The sequence below is a fragment of the Suncus etruscus genome, chromosome 15 (assembly GCF_024139225.1).
Source record: "Suncus etruscus isolate mSunEtr1 chromosome 15, mSunEtr1.pri.cur, whole genome shotgun sequence".
Lineage (NCBI taxonomy): Eukaryota > Metazoa > Chordata > Mammalia > Eulipotyphla > Soricidae > Suncus > Suncus etruscus.
Genome location: NC_064862.1, coordinates 10,949,872 through 10,969,885, shown reverse-complemented (window position 1 = coordinate 10,969,885; position 20,014 = coordinate 10,949,872). Strand labels below are relative to the sequence as shown.

General features: G+C 36.4%; 1 protein-coding gene across 1 annotated transcript in view; it reads right to left on the bottom strand.

The window, feature by feature from the left end:
* Window positions 1–8,554: 8,554 nt before the first annotated feature.
* Window positions 8,555–20,014, bottom strand: part of VTA1 (vesicle trafficking 1) — a 73,826-nt gene continuing 62,366 nt past the window's right edge. The window contains exons 7-8 of the mRNA XM_049789361.1: window positions 13,860–13,940; window positions 8,555–9,606 (exon numbers count right to left, since the gene is read on the bottom strand). Coding sequence (XP_049645318.1) covers window positions 9,461–9,606; window positions 13,860–13,940 — 227 coding nt within the window. The 3' untranslated portion in view covers window positions 8,555–9,460. The remainder of the gene's footprint in view (window positions 9,607–13,859; window positions 13,941–20,014) is intronic.

Below are 20,014 nucleotides of genomic sequence, written 5' to 3'. Positions count from 1 at the left end.
CACAGTTACCTATCTATGCTAATCTAATCTACATAGACCTTTATATATCAAAGGGACCTGGAGTAGCTTATGTGAATTTCTCTGAATGTCTTCTGGGAGAGGAGTCAGATAAAAGAATGATACAAGCCCCCCCACAATAGGGCATACCAGTAATTAGAAATTAAGGGTCCCTGAATTACCTGTTCATCCCCTCTTCTCAGACTATAGTCCTTCTAGCTTTGCATATTTATTTCATAGAGGTCTGCATATCCAATAGCAGTCAGACAGTGATGCTCATGGGTTACTCTTGCCTCTACTCTCAGGAATCACACCTGTTGGGCTCCTAGGACCATATGAAATCTAAGGATAGAATCCTGGTTGGCAATGTGTATATGCAAATGCCATCCCCATTGTGCTATGGCTCTAGCTCTAAGCTATAATTTTTATTGTGTGTCAAAAATTATGAATATTACAGTAGACTGTTTATAGTAATAATTATAGGAAACACTAAATTTTAGGTAGAAATGACAAAATTAGGTAAGTTTCTTGTTCACATCATGAAACCCAATGACAAACATGTTTGTAATCATGGTGCTTAAATAAAATATTATTTTTAAAAAATGTTAAATTCAATTAATAAATTATAATCTCATGTAATCTTTTCTTTGTACTTAAATACATGTAATAATTAATATTTATTTGTGTTTCAAAATATATTTAGTATTACTTAAAATTCCTCACAGTTCAATTCATGATGTAATAAAGGACAAAATTAAATGCCCTCTGATAGGAAATACAAAAAAAATAAAAAATCACAGTCATTATTTTTGGGTCAGAGTGACAGCACACTGGTAGGGAATTTGTCTTGCATGCTGCCGACCTGGGACAAACGTGGGTTTGATTCCTGACATGTCATATGATCCCCTGAGCCGCCCCCCAGGGTCAATTTCTGAGTGCAGAGCCAGGAGAGACCTTTGAGCTCCACCAGGTGTGCCCCCCCAAAAAAAAAGATCATCATAAAATCAACAATTTGATATTACATTTACTATGATGATGAGAGATCTATTAATGAGTGTTTCTCATCTTTGTTGAACTTGGAATCTCTAGATGGTTTATGTGGTGTTCTGAAGACTTTTAAGAATCATGATGAGTGAATATGGTATGTTTGATAAACCAATTAATTATATTTAGTTACATTCACATATAAACTTTGGCGGTGAAATATAAAAATATTAAGGATGCATTTTGTGTGTTTTGAAATCATAGTCCTCAAAGAAAGTAGATGATGCTACCCGTGGACTGAGATTGGGAGTTTTTTTCATTTCTTTTTATTACCAAATGTGAGCCTCTTTAAGGAAGTACATGTCTCTTGGGTTTCACTTTCATTCTTCATAAAAAGGGAAGGAAAAAAATAGATTGTTTTTAAGACCTAGTGAATCAAAGAGTTTGGTAACCTTCATCAGCATTACTAAATCTTTCAACACTTCATTAGGATTGAATTCAAATTTCCAGGATTATTCAGTTTACCAAGATTGCTAAAAAAAACTTGGAACACTAAATTCTGAGACTTTTCTGAGAAGGTGACTTAAAAAGACTCAAACTTACAATAAGATTCATTTCTCATTGTCAAGAGACTTATTGTGAACAGCACGGTATCTCCAAACTAGTCATATTATTTCACACCTGCCAAAATAGTGAGCAAAATGCCTGAAAACATTTAAATGAAAATATACTGTGAACTTTTCAACTACTTTTTTTTATAAAATAAAATATCATTAAAGCAGCCATCAAATACAAAATTATTCATTGTTGAGTTTTAGACATACAGTGTCCCAACACAATCAGCTTCAGCTTCTCTCCACCAGTTTTCCAGGTTCCCTTCCGCCACCCAGCCTGCATCCTCGACAGGCACATTTTTGAGTTCCTTTGATGAAGTTTGGATCTCATGCTTTCTGTGTTTTTAACTTTATGGTTTAGCATTTAGCTAGGCCACTTTTTTTCTTTTTGGGCCACATTGTCAGTGTTCAGGGCTTAATATTGCCTCTGTGTCCTATTGGTGCACCATAGACCGTATGGGATGCCAGGGAGAGAACCTGAATTGATTGAATGTAAGGCAAGTACCTTGCACTGTGGTCCCCTATCATTCTTTTATACTGTGAATGTACCTGAACCCCCTGACTCTCCCCACCCCCATTGTTTTCCATCTATGTCTTACTTCCCCCTTCAATTTCTTTCCTTCTCTATCTTCCTATACTCTGGAGTCAAGGGTGATCTAGGCTTCCCTACCTTTAATACACTGCATTTCCTTTCAAGTTCTTTGATAAACCACAGAGAATATAGGAGGCTATCCTGTTTGCCCTTCTCTGGTTACCTCACTTAACACAGTTTCAGTTCCAACCATATTGCAGCAAACTGCATGACTTACATCATTATATTGTCCTACATTAGACCTTGGCCTTCAGTAACTCAATACATGGGAAGTCTTTACACATCCTCTTTTGTGGTTGTATGTGCTGAAAGCTGTAGAAAACTCATATGCTATCATATGCACATACTTTGTGATTAAAAATATTATTCTGAGAAACTTCACCAGATATCCAGGGACAAATGATAATTTTAAAATATTGGTGAACAGTGTCTGTTGCAACAGTTAAATGAAAACCAAATATAATTTATCATTACTAAATAATAACAGAACATTTGCTCTGTGCTCAGGGATCACACCTGGTGGGCTCAGGGGACCATATAAAGTGTTGAGAATTGAATATGGATTGGCCATCTGCAAGGCAAGTACTCCACTTACTGTGCTACCACTCTGTCCCTACATATATTGAATTTTATCAATTAAGACAAAGTATTGCTTTCTAAAATTAGTCCTACAAAGTTCTCTAATGAATAAACCTGCAGTCATATTCTATACAGAAATAAAATATTATAGCCAGCCAGGTAAGCACACTTTTGTCTTAAATGATGGTTGTCTTAAAAACTTGAGATCTCTTAAAAACAGAACTTTTCTATTTGTGGAGGTCTATCTATCGATCAGATCTTCTTTTCTACATAAAATGATTATTAAACAAAATAAGGTAATAGATAGGAAGATATAAAAATAACCCTCAGTCATTGCTTTGTCTATTACTATTATACTCAAGAAAAAACCTTTCAAAATACATAGCACTCTTGCTTCTAGAATACATATTTAGATATGTATTCTAGATACATATCTAAATTATCTGAGCATATGAAATGTTATTTCCAAGACCCATAACTGGAATTTTTTAGGGGTCGACATAATCTTGAAATCTGGAAACTTATCTGGCTATGCTAATCATGGGAACCCTTCTTGGCTTACAGCTCCAGTTTCAGAGATTTGGTGTGATGACTGTGACAGGCACTGTGGACAGTTTTATCTTATTTTTTCTTTCTCCCCTGCCTACACTGACAAAACAATGTTATCAAGTAATTTCACTTGGGATAGTCACAAGAACTTGGGAAAACTGGACTTCAATGAAATGTCAGCAGAATTTGGCCATTCCCACTGCAATGCACAAGTTCATTCCTTCTAGACATTTAGGCTAATGAACTGGGAATGAACTGTCACTATTTCTTTTAAACCAGTTTAATAAAAATGTCATATAAGCAGATAGAAAACAATAGCTTTTATTATTTACACTCCTATTCTCATGTAAGTCATCATAAATCACTTTAAGTACTGTCATGCTTTTAACTGATCTTCTGATTCCACTCTTGGACACTAGCTAGTCTCCACACACAATTCAATTTAATTCTTTAGAGTTCAATCACAAGAAGCTACTTGTAGAACCATTTTAAAATCTCTCTCAGAATAAAATAAATCAAATTTCATATAAGATTTTGTCTTTTTTTTTTTTTTGTGGGAGGGGAGCACACTCCAAGTTGTGCATATCGGTGATACTCCTATTGCTACTGTGAGATCACTCCTGAAGGGGCTCAGGAGACTTGTAGTGCTAGGGACTAAACCTAGGTCAGCCATATATGCAAGACAAGTGCTCCTTGCACTGTACCATAACTCTGGCTCCAAGATAGAGCTTTTGAGCCCTTGCCCTTGGGGTAGATGCCAAGAAGTGGAACTGGTGGGTTATATGGAAGCCCAATTCATTTTTTTCTTTTTGAGAAGAGTTCATCTGTTTCCAAAAAGGCTGAACCAGACAATATTCCTACTAACAGAGGATGATGCCATTCTAATCAGCTTCAAGAAGTGCTAAATCAGGCCAGAGAATATATAGCAGGTAGGGTGCTTGCCTCGCATGTGACTGACCTGAATTTGAACCCTTTGACCCTATAGTTTCCCAAGCCTTGCCAGGAATGATCCTTGAATGCAATCAATAGTAAGCCCTGGACACTGCTAGGTGTGGGACACAAACAAACACAAATAAAACAAAAAAAATAAATGATGCAGTTTGCCAAAATGTGTTTTGAACTATGAAGTATCATGCTGAGTGAAGTCAGTATGAAAACAGGTCCATTATCTCTCTCGTATGTGGGACACTGGAAGACGTACCAAAGAAACAGAATAACCAGACAACAGAATCTATAAACTGGTCTACGGAACTGGGATCTCTCAGGGTTGGGAGTGGGGAATGACAGGCATTAGCATGGAAAGTTGTATGTAAACTTATAATAGTATTGTAAATCATGTTTCAAATATAAAAATATACAAGAAATTTTCATCAGCCTTCCTCCTTCTTGTTCCACTTCCCATATTCACCTCCTCCAGGAATGCTCTCCTTCAAAGATTTCAGTTATGCACAAGGGAGATAGCCCAATAGCCTGAAGCTTTTGCAGATGGGTTCCTAGCTTCTATGGCTGGCACCACGTGATCCATTCCTTGCCAGGGATGTGACCCAGCAGCAAGTCAGAAGTGGTCCCGCCAAACAAAATATTTCAGTGAATCCTATCAATGATTTTTAGTTTTTGGGTCACATTCAGTGGCTTTCAGGGGTTACTCCTAGCTCTCTGCTCAGAAAATCCTTGTAGCAGGCTCTGGGAACATATGGGATGCTAGCAATCGAACCACCATCTGTCCTGCGTTGGCCACATGCAAGGCAAACACCCTATCACTGTGCTCTTTTCCGGCCCTATCAATATGATCTTATTGAAATATGCACACATTAATGCACACACTTAAAGCATTCCCACTTGGTACTGGATTGGTATTCTCTGCTCTGAACATTCATCACCAATATATAAATGACTGAAGTGTTTCTCAACACTTTAGAAGGGGTTTCAGGTGACACTGGTGCTAGGGTTCCAGAAACTGCAGCACCCTTATTGCTTCAGACCAATCCTCCTTGGGGCCAGAGATCCAAGTAGAGCAGGATGATGAGTGCCTACCTTGTATGTGGCCAACCTGGGTTAACCCAGCACCCTAAAAGATCCCTGAGTCTGTCAGAAGTAATCTGCTGGGTTTGGTTCAGAGAGCAAATCAAACCCAAACCAGAAGAAACTCTAAGAATTTCTGCTCTCCACCATGCTGAACCATTCACTTAGGGAGAGAATCCTGTGCCACAACCCCAAGTTTCTGACTGGAATAGGGCCTGAGATTTACATTTCTAATAATAACTTTTGAATAGTACTGGTTGAATCCAGTAGAAGATAGTTTTTATTGTGCTTTTACCCCACTGGAACATAAATCCTGAGGCAGGACTCCCCTTTCCCTCATCCCTAAATCCTGTTTCCTCTCTCAAGGACAGTATAGAAGCCCCTCAGGAAATGTATGAATGACTAGTGGGACACTGTTTACCCTAATGTTATACCAGCATGTTTCTAATTCTGTCTACTTTATGCAAAGAAATACAAAGCTTATAAAGAATTCGTTATCAAGTTTACTCTCTCCCATAAAACATATTTTTAAGCAATGGATCACAGAGACAAGTATATTTTCCTGACACATTGGAAATAAGTTATTAGCAACTTACATGATTTTGATTACATTAGTGTTAACACTGAATGTTTATGAAGTGCTACAGGTGTAGAATCCTTCATTTAAGGGCCCTAAGCACTATGATTTGCTCAGCCCTACCAAAGATAGGAGAGCTTCCATTTCATAGACAGGGCAGCTACCACACCTCAAAGAGCACTTCAAGCTTCCACACTCTCTTCTCCCTCATGCTCTCCCTTGTGGGAGCAACAGGCAAGCTTGAAAATGTTTTCTTTTTAGTGTGAACACTTTTAAATAAAAATCTGATGATAGTATTTACTTCTTTTTTTTTTTTTTTTTTTGGTTTTTGGGCCACACCCTGTGACGCTCAGGGGTTACTCCTGGCTATGCGCTCAGAAGTTGCTCCTGGCTTCTTGGGGGACCATATGGGATGCCGGGGGATCGAACCGCGGTCCGTCCTAGGCTAGCGCAGGCAAGGCAGGCACCTTACCTCCAGCGCCACCGCCCGGCCCCAGTATTTACTTCTAATAACATTAAAGATCATCCCAAGTCAAAAAAAAAGGGGGGGGGGGCAGAGAGATATCACAGCGGCGTTTGCCTTGCAAGCAGCCAATCCAGGACCTAAGGTGGTTGGTTCGAATCTCAGCATCCCATATGGTCCCCTGTGCCTGCCAGGAGCTATTTCTGAGCAGATAGCCAGGAATAATAACCCCTGAGCACCGACAGGTGTGGCCCAAAAACAAACAAACAAACAAAAAGATCATCCCAAGTACAATTTTTTAGTCAAATTATAGAGAAATGTATCAGAACACTATGTTTCGTTTTTTTGTTTTTTTCCGGGCCACACCCATTTGATGCTCAGGGGTTCCTCCTGGCTAAGCGCTCAGAAATTGCCCCTGGCTTGGGGGGACCATATGGGACACCGGGGGATCGAACCGTGGTCCTGATCCTTGGCTAGCGCTTGCAAGGCAGACACCTTGCCTCTAGCGCCACCTCGCCGGCCCCCTGAACACTATGTTTCAATGCAAGCTCTGAACCCTACATACTTTTCAAAAGGCATGCTTCTAGGTTTTTCTTTCTTGCAATAATGTAGAACAGTTTATTCTGTCTAGAAATTCATCCTGGGCCAGAGCAGTGGCGCACACTGTAGGGCATTTGCCTTGCAAGCGCTAACCTAGGACAGACCACATTCGATCCCCCAGCATCTCATTTGGTACCCCAAGCCAGGAGTGATTTCTGAGTGCATAGCCAAGAATAAACCCTGAGCGTCACAGGGTGTGGCCCCAAACAAACAAACAAAAATTCATCCCATCACATCTTACATGTTGCTTATGGTAAAAAAGAAGATGGCTATGAGTTGATGACTTTCTTTTCTACTGTATAACTGGGCTCAGCAAAATTTCTAAAAGTTACAAATAATATATACTGTAGACTTGTAGATTCTATAATTTTATATTAAGAAAAATAATAAAAGAAAAAAACACAAATGAGTGGGTATGACTTTATCTCAATAGCCAGAATCTGGAAGTAACCCAGGTGTCCGACCACAGATGAGTGGCTAAAGAAACTCTGGTACATTTACACATGGAATACTATGCAGCTATTAAGAAAAAAATGAAGTCATGGAATTTTCCTATATCTATATGGCTGTGGAGACTATTTTGATGAGTGAAATGAGTCATGAGTCAGAGGAAGTGGGATAGACATAGATTGGGCTCATTCATCTGTGGGATATAAGGAAAGAAAAGACAGTGTGTGGATATCCAGAAACAATAGAGATGAGGGCCAGGAGGATCATTTTATGGTAGGAAGCTTGCCAAAAAGAATGTGCCTGCAATTAGAGCACTAACTGCACTGACAATTTTAGTGGGGAGTGTAGAGGGAGAGGGAGGGAGGGAAGAAAAGAGGGAGAGAGAGGGAGGGAGGGAGGGAAGGAGAGAGAGACAGAGAGAGAGAGACAGAGAGAGAGAGAGAGAGAGAGAGAGAGAGAGAGAGAGAGAGAGAGAGAACAAGAGAACACAAAGTAAAATGCCTGCCCCAGAGGCAGATAGGCGAGAGTCGGTGGGATGGAAGAGGGCATCAGGGAGGGTTAGAGGGACACTGAGTACACTGATGGTGGGAAATGTACATTGGTGAAAGCTGCTATACTGTATGACTGTAACTCAATCGTTATCTTTATCTGTGGCAAAAAAACCCACACACACACAAAAAACAAAACCATTATGAACAACCTTGTAATCACGGTGTTTGAACAAAAAATAAATATCTAGTACATTACAATCCTGAGACATGATACAACTGGGAACCGAGAAGGGAGTGGCCATGTGATAAAGGTGAAGAGATCTTGAAACACTGGCAGAGGGATTGAGGTAGTAGTTATGCACTATAAAAGCCTCAAGACTATGATAGCTCAATTAAAGTATATACTAAAAAAATAATAGGTGGCAAGCCCAAGTACAATAATTTGCTACCCTCTATGTAGAAAAATTCTAAACTTAGTGGAATGAATTAAAAAAAAGGAACAAATAAGTTTCAGATGTATCACCCAGTTATCTATTTTTTTTTAAAGTCTTACTTCAAAATTCCTAGAACTAAGACAAGTTCTTAAAAAACTACAATCTTAACATGCAAACCAAAACAAATGTTTACCTCCATGGGTAAGTAGGAATAGTGAAAAGAATTCTTTCCTTTTATTTTTTCAACACAGCACAAATGCAGGTGACATTGTATGCCCATAATTTCCCCCAAACACATATTTAATAATTGAGATTTTAATTCTCATAATTATCTGCATCACTCACGCATTGCTTTACACTCTATGGAGTCCATTCCACAGCAGCAGAGAACCTTAACTCAAAGCACCAAGTTTCCAGGCATTACAAAAATGTCATTTTTTTTCCTTTTCCAATATATGCAGTATAATTGCTGACACTCATATATCAATTCACACTCAATTTCAATGGGTAGCCAACATTATTATTAGGTATAAATGTACTTCCTTTCTCTTTACCTCAGCTTTCAAAGAAAATTTAAACTTGTAATAAAGTTAACTCAAATTTAATTCTGAACATCATTTCTTTCAGATTGTTAACATTTTATTATGTTCACTATTAGAATAAATCCTGAAGAAAACAAAACTGATTTCTAATCTATACTATTTTGGAGAACTTTATTAAAGTTTAAGTTCGGGAGTTTATAATGAAGGTATATGGTGTTTTGTCCATATTAAAAGTAATACATTTCTTAAATGAAAATGAAGATATGAAGCATATTCCCAAGACATTTCATAGAAGTGTGTTTCATTTTTTAAAGCAAAGTTCACTGTACATTTTTAGAATCTTGCCAACATCAGCCCTATATACCCAGAAATTACTGGATCCAGTAAGTGGACAATGAAAACTAGCTGCGGCAGCTGAAAGCTTCAATAGGAATCTGATACCCGGACACAGATTTCATTGTATTCAGTGAAGCTGAAGTCTTTTCAAACTGTGCTCTTGACAGGCTGAAGATGGAGTAACGGACTGTTAGTTCTTTAAACATGTGCGGAGCTGTGGCACAAAGCCTTCATTCTCTGCCCGTCGTCAGTAACTTGAGGGCCTTCTGTAGATTCTGTACTGCAGTGCTTACATCTTCATACTGCAAAGCACTGCCAGCGTATTTGCAATATTTTTGAGCTCTAGCAAAGTCTTCTGGTGTTAGATGAATATCCCCTTCAAGAAAAACAATCAAGATATAATATATCAATGTCTTCTGTGGAGGTCAGGTAAATAAACACAAACAAAAATATAAAAATCCAAGGTCATAAAAATATCCTATCAATCTAGTTATATTTCAATAAATTTGGTATACTTTTTATTTTCGCATTACTATTACTATGTATACAATTATACATCTGTTAAAAGTTAAAACCTGGCATAAGTAAGCTTTTCATTCCAACAGTACAAAGCTAGGGGACTTTGGCAAATTAACTACATGTATAATATATCCTATATCCTATGTAATACAAGGACACCACAGCTTTGATATTTATACTATAATCTCTCAGCCTCTCTTCAAGAATAAGAACTATAACCTAAGCAGAATGTTCAATCCTAACTTGACCTAGAATATAATCATGTGCACATATTTTTAAGAAACATGATTACGTGCTTGAGAACTTATCGCAAGATCTACTGCACATGAGCTGATTCCCAGAAAAGAATGCCTATGCATTTCTGCCAGGTCAGAGGGTAATAGAACCCTAGTGGTCCTTGACGGGAGTTTCAAAAATGGCTAAACTGAAGGATCTCCAAAGGCCCACTTCAGTATGACATTAGATAAATCAGCCTTGAAAGAACTACTTAGTTCAACTAAGCATGCAGGAATTTCTCTGTATGTTAAATAATGTTATTCTAAATGCCTTTCAGTTCCATAGTATGCATGCTATATATCTGATTCAGACCTAGTAAGTTTTAATGGTAGAAAAAAAAAGTAGCTTCTATTTTTGTATGTTAAATAAAATTTATTGTTTTAAATATAAAAACATAAAAAATTTATTGTTTTAAATGTTAAAAAAAAACCTGAAATGAAACAGTTGTTCTTCTAACATGTAATATCTTCTCAGTTCTTTGACACTTTAGTTTCTATATGTTGCTTTAAAAGAATTCTATGAATGTTACTGCAAAGGTAATTAAAAAAATGTTGAATCTTATAAAGTTTATTAAAACTGGCCATGATAATAATTCAATATTCTCATTCAGAAATTTAGATTCAGAACTTTTGTTTGTTTGCTTGCTTTTGTGTTTTGGGCCATACCCGGTGACGCTCAAGGGTCACTCCTGACTATGTGCTTAGAAATCGCTCCTGGCTTGGGGGACCATTTGGGATGCCGGGGGATTGAACCACAGTCAATCCTGGGTCAGCCACGTGCAAGGCAAATGCCCTACTGCTGCGCTATCATCTTGTCTCATACTCAAGAGTTTTTAAATTACTTTCCTAACTCCCTGATTCTTAGTATTTTTTAGATATTTCCATTTCATGTGGGTATTATCAATTTATATTCTCTTCCTCCATTTTTCTATTGAGATTTATCTAATACATTGATAGGTGCTTTGGACATAATTTTTTTTGTTTTTGTTTTGGTCTATACTGGTGGCGCTCAGGGGTTACTCCTGACTCTGTGTTCAGAAATTACCACTGCCAAGCTTGGGGGACCATATGGGATGATGGGGATTGAATCCAGGTTGGCTGTACGCAAAGAAGATTACTCTGGCCCCATACATTCTTTATTATTTGAGTATCAGTTACTTTCATGTACATTAATGATGTAATGTCAGAAGGACTCTTTAGCTATAAGGAAATAATACTTTTCATTAGTCAAACCTGTTAAAACAACCAAATGAGGCAAACAGATTGTGAGATAGCATCTTTTTCAGTTGATAACTATTCTAATATCAAATTTTGATTATTTTCTTGCCATACTGATCCAAATACAACTATATTGTTTAATTCTTATAATATGTTTAATGCTCTTATATACGATTTCTGAACTGACTCAATGGACTTCCAGATATTTTTGCCTTTTTCACATATATTTTCACCTCAGATCTTAAGCAAAGTTTCTTTCTGGAGAGGGGGGTGCACAGGAGTGGTGCTAAGGAAGGTGGGAGTAGGAATAATCCATGATTCTTGGCCATCTGGTCCTTGATTTAGTGCAGGGTCCAAGTACTGGGGACACCTAAACTACCCCAAAGGCTGTGGGTTTTGCAGTTTTTATAGGTGACCATAACTAGAGAGGGAAATGTAGAAATAAAGTTTAATGTGTATTTATTGATCAGATTATCTGTATTACTGACAAATATCTTATACTATATTTTTGGGTCATTCATTTTTTTAGTCTATAATTTAGTCTATAATTGCTTAAAACCCACCTAATTTAATTCCAATATTTATTGTATAAGTTATTACTTTTTCTGGTCACCATCATTTTTGGTTTTTGTTAGGCTAAAGAGTCTCTGAATCTAACATATCTAATCTTCTGACAGTTTGGTGGGAATAAGGAATTTGAGGAGTGCAGTCAAAGATGGAGCTCAGCAGTAGGGATGGGCCAAAGAGAAAGCTTGAATGGGCTTGAGTGCATGCTTTGAAAGCTTCAGCCCTCAGGATCTAATCCCAGAACTGCATGGTCCTCTGAGTATTGTAGAGAGCAACCCTCAAACACTGAGTGAGTAGTAACACACCCCCAATCTCTTGCACTATGGTGTGTGGCCCCCAACTACCACCACCACTACCACCACCACCAATAACAAAGGGGTCTGGCTCTGGAAGTTAAACTTAATCATATGAAGCTGACCACTGTTCTTCCGGAAACATACAAAATGATAAGGTAAAGTAAACAGCTCCTAAAATTAAAAAGGATAAGCAGAGAAGAGGACATGGAAAAATTAAAAACAGAAACATTAACAAAAGAAGCAGGGACAATCTAGAAAAGCTCAAACTGAATGGACATATATTGCTAGAGAAAAACAGCAGATAAAAATGGAACTCAGATCATGGACTTTTGATGTGATTGTGGAGCCTATTTGCAGGTCAAAAGTTCAAAACGTCAAGAGAATCTAAATATGAGACTGAAATAGGATCCTATATAAAGCCAAACAAAAAACCATGCTACTCTTATAACCTTCCTCAATTGATCACTGCCTAGGCCAAGAAGACAATGAAACGACTCTTTAAAATTATGGAAAGAACTTCCTATCCAAAGGGAGTACTGACAAAGTAACTGTGGAACTGCTATTTCAACCCATCAGAAAAGGATCTCCTTATTCCTAACTGAGATGAAATCAGTATAGGGGCCAGCTCCTGAGGAACCAGAAAAATGAAGCTGGAAAACAAATCTGCAGACATAATACCAGTGGACATTAATTAAATCAACATTTCATTCTAAATATTGAGAGGCTAAATTTCATTAGACATGAAAAACATTATGAAAGAAATATCATAATAAATAAGGTAAATGCAAGAAAAACGGAGACAAGTTGGAAAAGTAGAAAAGAGAGGCTGCTGAGAAAGCCTGGAAAATAAAATGGGTGCTTGCAGCCAAACTGGGTTTGATCCCTGGAAATGCAAATGGTCCTCTAAGTACCACCTGGACAGGTCCCAGAACAGAGAGTCTAGAGTAAGACTAAGCACAGCTGGGTGTGGGTAATAAGACAAAAAGAAAAGGAAAAACAATAGTAGAAAAAGATTAAAAAATATATACATCAATAACCTGACTGTATCAACATCAAAATACTTATACTCAGATTGTATTTAAGTATGATCAGATCCTAGAAAACCTTCTTAGATGATATAATAATAGCTGACACCTAATTATGAACAAATTAACTTAAGCTTACTTAATTTTATTTAAGCACCAAGTGCTATGGTGCTTAAATAAAAAAAATAACTCTCATTAGAAAACAGTGCAGATAAGATTATTACAACACAATCATAAAATATATTCTTTAATTAAACACATTTAGCACAACTCTCCACAATAGCGTGCCAACTGTTTATGTCATTATGGCCAGTAAACAGAAAAAGGAAATGAAAAAGGGGGGAAGGGAGAAGAATTTCTTGAATTTATTTATTTATTGGTTTTTGGGTGACACCGGTGACACTTAGGCTATACACTCAGAAATCACTCCTGGCTTGGGGGACCATATGGGACGCCAGGGGTCAAACTGTGGTCTGTCCTAGGTCAGCCGTTATTTGTGCAACACAAATAAATGCCTTACCACTGCGCCACGGCTCTGGCCCAAGAATTTATATTATTGATATCATAGAACAATCCTGATTTGTTGTCATTTCTAGTGTACACAGGCATTCAGAGAAATGTGTTTCCAAATACCTGAACATTTTGCTAATATGGCACTTGTAAGGTTAAGCGATAAAATAACACCCCAAAATAGGAGATATGCTATAGTTCATAGAAAAGCTGACTTACCCTGGGAAAATGTGTTGAAAATTGCAGGATCGATGGCAGGAATAGTCTGTGGAGTAGGTTGGATGGTATTACTTGCTACACCTGTGAATCAGAAAAACCAAAAATGGATATAAAAATATTATATATATTGATTTTTTCCTTAGAAAATAAGAAAAAATGTATTCTTTCAGAAAATACTTAGGATTATAGAGTAGCTTCATTATTCTTTTCTTGAAACCATTACAATTCTCATTTAGTGTTTCAGATTAGAGCAGAAATATACAGGAAAACACATTTTGAGATTTTGCATATATATACTAGCATTACAGTTCTTATAAAGCATTTAGCTTATTATGGCTGAAGCTTCAACTTGCTTCTCAGTTAAAATTTACCAAATATTTGAAGAAGAATGCTGTTGTTTAGATTTCTTAGCAAATAAATGTTAGGAGATAGAATGAAATACAGTTATAGATTAATTTAACTTACGGAGTGAATCTTATTTTATCACTCTGTATAAAATTTAAAAATCATACATTACAAACTTTCTAACTTATGTTTTAAAGACTTTCTTTTTACATATTTGATAGGTAAGTGATTTTAACATCCTGTTAGGACTTGTTATGACTGTCACATTTAGGGAATAAGTAGCATTCTTGATTAATGCAAAGTAGTGTACTAGAGATAAAGAATATTAATCATCTAGAAAATATCACCACAATATGCTAAAAGTTTACCAGACATTTCCTACTATCCAATCAATAAGAAAAGGATGAAAAAAATGATCACCATACATCAATAAACTGAATCTCAAAATACCAAATACTTCCAAAATAAGTTAAATTAAAATGCAATTTGTAGAGATAAAATAGTGAGAAAGACTGGAATTAAAAGGATAAAAAGAAAGGAAAGTAATAAACTCAAGTTTATAGGGGCATATATGATAGTTAAAGAATCCTATAATGATGATTTCATAGGATTGAAAATAGAATTTAGAAAGAATTTTTGAGTTAGAAAGGCTCAGATCAGCCTTAAAGAAAATGGACTCATTTTTATGATTTTAATTCATGGAATTTTGCTTAGTTTTTTTGGGGTGAGATTTAGTGACTCTGCAGAGATCCAGGGGCACCAGCAGAGATTTTTGGCCAACCTGATTAGAAGGTTCCATGAAAGGGACTAAAGAAAGAGATGCTTGTCCAGAAGTTCAGTGTCTCAAAGTCTCAGTGGTGGCATATCTGGGGTACCTTAGTATATGACTGGGAGACTTCAGGGCCAAGCCGAGTATATGCTCTTAGAAATTGATATGTCAGTGCATATCAGTGCTTTTTAAACAATAAAAAAAGTTACATTTTTAATGTTTCACTATTGGGAACATACCCATTGGTGCTGAGGGCTTACTCCTGCTTTGATCAAGAACTAACTATATTTGGTGTCTGGCAAGCATCTAGTCACTGCATTCTCTCTCTGGTCTACTTTTTAAATTCTCAAATTTGCACCTGCTATACTTAACAATAAGAATAAAACAATTTGTATGAAAACATAGTAAAAATTGGGGCCAGAGAATAGCACAGCGGTAGGGTGTTTACCTTGCACGCGATTGACCCATGATGGACCTGAGTTTGATCCAGGGCATCCCATATGGTCCCTCAAGCCAGGAGCATAGCACAAGTAACCCCTGAGAGTCCCCGGGTATGGCCCAAGCCCCACCCCCCCAAAAAAAAAGAAAAGTAAAAATTTGAACACATTTTAAAGGTAGGTGGCATGCATTATTTTTTTCTAGTTGCTTTATTGACTATATGAATTACCACCCAGTTAAATTGATTATGCTTCTCCAGATATGGGAACCAAATAGATGAGGTACAGTTGAAAATCTGTTTTCTGTTGCATTCACAGCTGGCTTCTATTTTTTTTAAAGACTTTCACTTGAACTACACTATCATGAAAGAAAATGCTCCCTATAGGCTAACACACAATTCACTTTGCTTGCCAGTATAGAAGAGCTGAAATGCTTTTGAATTCCAGTGAACTGTAAAAGGGCATCAGCTTCTGGACCTGTTGTGGTCTTTAATATTGCAAAACGCACAGTTCTGATAGGCTCAGTCTGTTGACTTATGAAGCCACCCCTCTGTCCAAGCAGTCACCACTGGTCTGCATTTTATTAAGAACTTCTGGCCAGTCTTTCAACCAAGTCTGCAAAGACCACATTGGTTGCACAATACACCTCATGCAGCAATTAGGAGATGCTGCTTCTCACTTGTTTTGCTGTATGTGAACCAAGGTTTATTTTCTTGGCAACCTTCAAGGCAATGCTGCCATGGGGCCAGGCAAACCAACATCAGCAAATATAAACTTGTTAGGTCATTAAACATAATTTTGAGGTTTATGTTACTCATCTTTTGAGATGTCAATCCATAGTCAAATTGTTTTTCATTGTTAATTTGCAAATGAGTTGTGGCCCCCTATACTGCAATAAGCTGACAAGGTGTGACTGAAAAAGCATTCCTGAGGATAGCTGAATTGAGTTGGAAATTAAAAACTTTCTTCTAGTTTATATAAAAAAGGAATGCTAAGAAACTTTAGGTCAATTTTAAATTAGGTACTTATACAGCATAGTAAGTATAATTAATACATGTTAAGATTATAAAAATTAAGCACTATAAACATTCCTAATCAAATATTAAATTATTCCACTACGGTGGAGAAATAGGACTTGGTTAGAAGATTATGCCAAAAAGTACAATGAAATAGCAATGTATTTGCTTCAAAGACAAAAACAAAAACAAAACAAGCCCCCAAATTTGTTATAAGGAGGCTTATATAAGCCTTATAAATACAGCACATAAATAATTTGGAAAACTATGCAAGAACTCAAACGCAGTCCTTGTGAAACACAATTATAAAATACTTAAGTTTTTAAAATCTATTTATATGGTGACTGCATTTATAATTAAAAGGCTATCATAAATTGTGAAATAATCCTATTATTCATTGTATTTGAAGATTAATTTCTGAAATCTTCTTCCTCAACATTTACTGGGAAAAGACTGATGAGATTAAAAAAACCTGTACATCATATCTTCTATATCTGATAGCAAACAGTGGTAAATATCAGTAGTTACACAAGAGGCAAACACAAACAATTGCGATCCCTGCCCTCTCGGTATCCCCAGATCCAGTCTGCCTTTTTGTGAAAGAACTAAAAATCGTATATTAGCATGGTCTATTCTTTTCAGCTATCTTAAGGATTTCCCTTTGATAAAAGTATATCCTGGAGCTCTATATGAGAGAAAGTAAATCATTCTCTAGTGAGTAACAGGGGAAACATCTGTTATATTTATAAACTTAAAATGTTATTTCTTTTTCTCTGAGAATTAAAAAAAAAAGTTCTAAATATAATAGAAAAAAACCTGCCTACTAAGATGAGGAGAATCTATTATTTTAAACCAATCTCAAGGGGGAAAGCATAAAGCAAGCAGATTTTGATTTAAAGACTATGAGTTCCCTGGAGGGAAAGACCTAGAAAGAAGGGGCCAAAACGTTAACATTAAGACATCAAATTCTGGTTGTGTCACTTACTAGGTTTTTCTATGAGCAAATTGAGGTTTACTTTCCAAATAGCAGCGACTATTACACTGTTGAAAGAAATAATATCTAATTATAAAATAGCTAATTGCTTAAATGCTAAGTTCAGAAGAGTGTGCCCCTAAAATGTAGAGCTATATTCCAAAAGGTTTTAAATGTTATGCTTTCTCTCTAAAAAAAGAAAGTAACTGGGTGAGAATAGTACGTTTCCAAAACAAAATTTATCTCATTAAAATTAAGTCATGGGTATCTTATCAGCAGAAAATGTTGTGTGTTCTCTTGAACATAGGAAACATCAATATTTTATTATTTTTTTTAAATCAATACAAATAATTTCATATGGTTAAACTCAATTAATATACACTGTTTTTCTTTGGCACAAAAATGGGGAAAAAATAAAAGGAAGCAAATTTGCTGAAGACTGATTTTGTGTTAGACATAACACCGATCAATGTTCATACTTTTCCCTTTAATAAAAATAACTAGAAGGATGATAAAATTCATTTTAGAGTGAGGAAAAAACCCCTACATTAAGAGAAGTTGTTTTACAGTTGTGTTTGTGGCTTAGGAAAGAGTGAAAACTAATAAGGAAGAAATTTGACCACAAATATATTCTTACTTCTGAATACCTATACAAATGCCTGTGTAATGGAACTTTTGATTATTATTTAAAATAATTTAAGCAATATTTATCTAAGGCACAAAACCCTGTACTTCTGATTTTGTTTATTCTATACTGTATATATTAAATATTAAAAATAAAAAATACTTAAGAGCATTTAACAAAATTTTATTTACTAAATCAATTCTACCCAGCTTGCTTGTCAGTATTATCATATAGAACATAAAACAATAAAGCCAGGGAAAAAGTATAAAATATCAATGTATAAAAACAATCTGTAAAAATTATATCTATATACATAAGCCATTTAGAAAAAAACTGAAGCATTATGTATAATAATGTAAAATTGGAAGTGTTAAAGGAAAGCGAATAATTGCAATTGGTTCTACACATTAAGAAAGCTTTTTTGTGGAGAGGTGGGAAGTGAAGCTGGGTTACGGGTGTTTTGGAGGCATCAGGGCTCAAGTGATGGTGTTCAAAAGGCCTTGCAGTGCCAGGAATTAAAATTAGAGCCTCAACCCACAGTGTTGCAGCCCTATAAGCTTTTATCTCTATAGACCAAGAACAGAAAACTTTTTGTTATTTGTTTAATTCAGTGGGCCTATCACATAGTGTTCAGAGCTTTGGGGGCTACACCAGACAATGAATGACAGGGGTCGGGGGAAATAGGAACAGTCAGAGCTAGGGCTCAAATTCCTGTGCTATCTTTCCAGCCTCAGAAGTAGAAAACCATTGCATGTTATTTAATCTGGTTGGGGAGACAGTACAAGGTTGAGGGTTGTGGGCTAGGTTCAATTTCTGGAAACACATGGCCTCCCAACCATTATTGAGTGGAGCCCAGTGTATACTCTTCTATCCCCAACATATCAGGAAGTGTTTCTGGAGGTCCCTGAGCACAGTACCAACCCTCAGGCTCTAGTACTGAACTGAATGTGGGAGACAACTGGGCCTGCTGAGCTTAAGCTTTGAACCTCCCTTATTAAATAAATGTTACTAAATTCATCCTAAAAACCTATTTGTTTTGTGTAAACTGAGATAACACCTGAATATCAAATCAATAATGACGTGTTGTCTAATAACAAATACAGTACAAATCAGGACTCAGAGAGTTGTATGTATCCCATCAATTAAATAATTTGAAAGAGTTGCTTAGTTTATTACCATGGATTCCCATTCCCTTCATGCGAGGATTAAGTAAAATATTAGGAGGGAGGAGAGACAGTAGAGTGGATAAGGGACTTCTCTGCATCAAGCCAAACTGTGTTTGATTCCTGGAACCTCATATGGTTCCCAAAACAAACTATTTGAAAAAAATTAAAACATTTTTATATACCATATATTGACTACTAAAGTTGATTAGTTTTGACAGAACTATATTTAAGGGCAGTTGATAATACTTCAACAACATTGTTTTAGTTATTTGTTTGTTCAATACAAAACACCCAAGATGTGTAACTGCTATTCAGTTCTGTGCCTCAAAGTCAGTATTCTTTATCAACCATAGCTATTATCATATAGACAAGATGGTATAGGTATAAGGCAAAAAAAATTATATATTAAAAAATTATATATTGGGACCTGAGTCATACCTCATGAGCCAATGCTGCATGCTTGCATGTGCAGGGCCCTGAGTTTGATATGAGACACTGCACAGTCTGAATAATAGAGTTAGGTTGTAGTCCTGGGTACCCACAGATCCACTGGTCATGAATTAAGCTATATTCAGGTCTGAACATTGAACATCTGGCAATGTTGACTGAGCATTGCTGGAAGTAACCCCGGATCTCCTGAGGGGTAAAGCCCCAGACTGACAGTTAGATACTGCATGATATGACACATCCTATTCCAAATCCTTCTCATCTTAGTGCTATTCTTGAACAATAAAGGTGAAGGGAGAGAGGGGAAGAAAAGAATAATGCAAATTAAGGCTAGTAATAATTTATATAAGTATATATCTTCTAAAAACTATTTTAAG